General features: G+C 32.4%; 1 protein-coding gene across 1 annotated transcript; it reads left to right on the plus strand.

Moving 5' to 3' along the window:
• The first annotated feature begins 1,022 nt into the window (after positions 1–1,022).
• LOC127097749 (protein GAMETE EXPRESSED 1) lies at positions 1,023–4,189 on the plus strand. Its single transcript, XM_051036241.1, has 7 exons — positions 1,023–1,316; positions 1,446–1,934; positions 2,024–2,611; positions 2,692–2,818; positions 2,923–3,109; positions 3,199–3,346; positions 3,489–4,189. Exons 2-7 carry the CDS (start codon positions 1,462–1,464, stop codon positions 3,754–3,756), a joined length of 1,791 nt encoding a protein of 596 aa, XP_050892198.1. The 5' UTR covers positions 1,023–1,316; positions 1,446–1,461; the 3' UTR covers positions 3,757–4,189.
• The last annotated feature ends 1,079 nt before the right edge of the window (positions 4,190–5,268 follow it).

Below are 5,268 nucleotides of genomic sequence, written 5' to 3' on the forward strand. Positions count from 1 at the left end.
TTATGAAAATATCTCCGACTCTAGTAAAAGATATATTTAAATAAAATCATATTTCTCAAAGCCTTTTTGAAATATGGATATATATTATGTTACTATTAAATTTATATCAAACACATAAAATAATAAAATAATAATATTATGTTTTTTATCATGTGTGTATCAAACACACGATAGGATCATATTATTATAATATCATATCCTTATCACCTTTCTTATCTAAGACTAGTCAAGAAACCGTTAAACTGAACTAAAAATAATTGAACCATTATTTTATGAACCATTGTTGCCTAAACAATTTTAGAATTGAATCAAAATGACAAATAAATTGAATCTAAATACAAAATAAACGGAACTGGAAATGAAAAATTCTAAGAATAAATTTAAATATTTTATGATAAAACTAAAAAATATAATGATTCAATTCTTTAGCAAATAGTTTGGTTTGAAAAATACATGACTTCGTTAATGTAATAATAGAAAATTTGATATCTAAGTTTTTTTTTAATTATGATATTTTTAAATAATAAAAAATGTGTTTAGATAAATTGAACCGTTGTTGCCTAAACAATTTTAGAATTGAATTAAAATGACAAATAAATTGAATCTAAATATAAAATAAACGGAACTGGAAATGAACAATTCTAAGAATAAATTTAAATATTTTATGATAAAACTAAAAAATATAATGATTCCATTCTTTAGCAAATAGTTTGGTTTGAAAAATACATAACTTCTTTAATGTAATAATAGGAAATTTGATATCTAAGTTTTTTTTAATTGTGATATTTTTAAATAATAAAAAATGTGTTTAGATAAGTTAAATAAAATATGAAATGAAAACGATTATAATAATTTAATAATTTTACATCCTTAAAAATATAAAATATTTAATTTTGGAAAATACTTTTACTTTAATTAATTATCTAAATTGGAAATAAAAAATATTTGATTTACCACTTATGAAAAGTGGGATGAAGGAAGAGAGAATAAATAAAAGGAAAGTTGCCTACTATGTTAGTTTTGAATTGAATTCCAAAAAGCTGTGTCTCTGTTTTGAAACGAAGTCAGTGTTTCTGAAACGAAGTGAAAATTGAAAAGACACAATTGAACATCCTTTAATACTTTACGTACGCGTCCCTGTTTCTTCTTCTTCTTCTTCCTCCTCCTTAGCCGTCCCTGTTTCTTCACCACTGCTTCAACTTATCCGCCGGCAAAGTACACGTGTCTTCCTTTCTTCACTCTTTCTAGTTCAACCATTTCTCAACATGGTTTCTTAACTAAGATGAAATACTAAGACCGGACACATCGGTAATTAGGTAAGAAAATGATATTGTTGAATGATACTACATAAAAGTGAAGGATCATTCTATGCTTCTCCTTAACTGGCTTCTATGTTCTTAGCATGTTAGAATTTGGCTTATCTATAATAATTTTGTTTGATGCAGGTTTGACAGAAAGTGAATGGATCACGCGGGTCTTCTTGTTCTTATTTTGGTCTCTTTGTCATTAAGATGTGAATCATGGGGTTGGTTTTCATCGTCTAAAGAGAAACACTATAGTGAGAGGTCTTATGGAAATCAAGCAAATTTTCGAGGTTCTAGTGCTGAATTCTCAATAGAGGCTTTCAATGATCCTAAGGGAATGAAGCTATTAGAGAATGCTAAGAATAAAATGGTTGGCTCAAATACTTGTTGGCAGAATGCTTATCAACATCTTTTTACAGGCTGTTCTGAGATTTTGGCTGTTGATGACAAAAGGTCTAGATTAGCTTGGCATCTGAGTGATTGCTTTCAGAGGGACTCTGGTAGAGTTTCATTTCCCCACTGTGACTCAAAAACATCCATTGCTACATGCCTAAAAAGTTTAGATAGCGTTGCTCATAGCGTTTATCTTGAATTCTACCTTGAAACTAACTCCATCTGTTACCAATTACAGTTAAGTGCAATTGTTTTTAATAATCATTTGTTCTATATTTGATTTTGTAAATGTTTTTGGTTTTTTATAGTGTTATGTGTATTTTTAGGACACATGCATTCAAACATGAAACGGAGAGACTTGTGACCGAACTGAAAAGTTCTGCTCAGTATGTTGAGGACAAGTTAGAAAGTATTGAAGAGAAATCAGAACATCTATTACAAGGCTCAAAAGAGATTTCTGATTCTCTTGAATATGTTAATAATAATGCGCACCTAGTAGGTCAAACGGTTAAGAATGTACAAGGTCATATTGATGTGGTATTAAGGCATTCAGAAAGTGTTTACGAGCAAACTAAAAACATTGCAATATCACAATCACAACTACAAGAAGGACAAGAGCAACTGGGGAGGAACTTAGAAGACGGGGTAGCACTGCTCAAGGATTCTTATAGTAATTTGGGCAAAGAAATAGAAAAGTTAAGAGACGAAGCCATTGAAATTGAGAATGAGGTAATCAAAGTTGGAGATGCTATGTCATCAAAGATGAACACTCTGCAAAGCAAAGCGGAAGATATTGAGAATATGGCAGGGATTTCCTTGGATAAACAACGACAACTTTTAGATGGACAATCCACAGCACTCCGGGGCCTAAATTCATTGAATGAGGTTCAACTCAAGGCTTTAGAGGAAAGCAGGTATGATTGATCAAATTTATAAATTCCTATTCATAAATTGTATTTGGCAAAATGTTAACCTCATAATTTGTGAAATGTAGAAAAAGCCTACAATATTTTGCTGAATACGGACATAGGCAACAAGAAGAGCTTCTACGGAGGCAGGAACAAATACAAGGGCTTCACAATCGGTTAATGGAAAATTCAAAAACTATACTGTATGCTCAGGTTTGTAATTTTTTGTGGACTATTTATTGTTTTGGGTTGTTGGCTCCTTATGCACATGTATCCTTAAAGATTTTAAACAGATTCTCCATTTGTGCTCTCTATAGGAATCTTTTGAAGAAAAGCAAGCTACCATGTTCATTGTTTTGGATAAAATCTTTGCTTTGCAAAATGCCATGTTGCTTGAATCAAGAGTTATTAAAGCTTTCTTCATCTATGCAATTTCAATCTTTGTCATCTATATGTTGACTAGCACAAAGCAAACTTACAATGTTAGGCCATTACTTTACCTTGGTAAGTATATACCAACAAGTGTATTTAATTTTTAAACATTAAGTAATTAATTGACTAAGCATAACATGTTATGAATTGTTTATTTGCAGAGCTTTGTGCTGCTCTCTTTGTGGAAGTATTCATTATTCGTTTAAGTAACGACAATATGGAGCAACAAACATGGATAATAAACAAAGTCCGATTATTTTTCATGGTATCTGCTTCAGCTCAACTTTTATATGCAATTTGCACATACAAGTAAGTGTACATACAATAAAAACTTGCAATATATTTGTAAATTTTATTTTTAATATAGATAATTATGAGACCTAACTTACTTCAACTTTTATTCATCAAAATAACATAAATAATATAGTTGATTGTGTTAATAATCGTGCAGGGACTATGAAAGAATGAACCATCAAATATTACTAACACTGGTCAATAAGATTAGCACCATGCAAAAAATAAAGGAGTGTTCTTGGGACTTGGATACGGATGATCATGTGGATGATTGGTCTCAATGGATAGATACTGATTTACCTGATGATGTGAACTGTGTTGATGATCCTGACTATATAATTCCAGAAGAAGTTGCAGAGAATTCAATCTCTACCTCTATAACTACAAAAAATTACAATCTACGCTTGCGCAATCGTTTGCATTGATTCTTCCCAAAACAACAAATAAACACACTGCTATTTTGTAGCAATTAAAACTTTGAAGACATCCATCTATGTACAACACTTTATTTACCTGATGGATGTGAACTATTAATTTGACAGTAGTTGAAAATTGGTATACCAAAAAGGTAGATAACATTTTGATAGAAACCGGTACCGGCTCTCAACAGAATAATGAAGATAGTACAAAATAAATATTAGGACACATGCCAAGATTCGAGAGCTTGGTTCTCTCCCTCCCAAGTGTCTAACACTCACAACTGCATCATGATCAAAATAGGGGTCTGTTTCCCTTCTTATATTGCCTAAGTTATGTAACTGTTCTTTATTGGACAACATTTATCTTGCTTTATTGGTGCCCCTTCCTCTTATAAGTATTCTTTATGAGAGGTTTAACAATACTCCCCCTAGAAAAGACACCTTGTCCTCAAGGTGAAATGAAGGAAATTGCTCTTTGATGACTTCCACAGGTTCCCATGTAGCTTCAAATTCTAGTAGGTCCTGCCATTGAATAAGTACTTCAGTTGAGCCATTAGCATTGTTCCGGACAACACTTACTGCAACAAGTATAGCAAGTGATACTCGGAGTTCTAAATCCTCAGAAAGCATTGACGGAAGAAGTTGTCGATTGCTTGTTGGAGCCAGGGTTTTCTTTAGTAAGGAAACGTGGAAAACTGGATGGATTTTGCTCTCTGGTGGTAAATCCAATTTGAATGTCACTGGTCCTATCTGTTTGATTATTTGATAAGGCCCATAGAACCTAGGACTTGGTTTCTCATTCCTCTTCTTAGCAAGAGACTTCAATCTATAAGGTTGCAGCTTAAGATAAATCCAATCACCGATAGAAATAGTAACTGGTCTTTTGCACTGATCTGCATATGTTTTCATCTGAATTTGGGCTTTCACTATATTAGACTTTAACTCATGTAACATTTGATTCTTTTCCTGAGTTAACACATGAACTTCTTCCACAGTTGAAGGAATGGTAGAGCCCTTGAGTAAATAGGGAGGGTCTCGACCATATAGAGCTTTGAAAGGAGTCAATTTCAAGGAACTATTATAGTTGGTGTTAAACCAATATTCTGCCCATCATAACCACTTTGTCCACTGCTTCGGTTGAGTCCTTGTGAGACACCTCAGATAGGTTTCCAAACACCGATTTAATACCTCGATTTGACCATCAATTTAGGGATGATATGCGGAGTTGAATTTTAACTTGGTACCAGACATTTTAAACAACTCTGGCCAGAAATGGCTTAGAAATATTTTATCCCTATATAACACAATGATTGATGGAAAACCATGTAACTTAACCACCTCTTTAATGAAAATTTCAGCAACATCCTTAGCGGTAAAAGGGTGACTTAAAGCCATGAAATGAGCATATTTGATAAGACGGTCTACTACCACCAAAATCACATTTTTGCCATGTGTTTTAGGTAACCCTTCTATAGAATCCATTGAAATATCATCCTATACTTAAGTAGGAATTGACAA

This window comes from Lathyrus oleraceus, chromosome 6 (genome assembly GCF_024323335.1).
Source record: "Lathyrus oleraceus cultivar Zhongwan6 chromosome 6, CAAS_Psat_ZW6_1.0, whole genome shotgun sequence".
Taxonomy (NCBI): domain Eukaryota; kingdom Viridiplantae; phylum Streptophyta; class Magnoliopsida; order Fabales; family Fabaceae; genus Lathyrus; species Lathyrus oleraceus.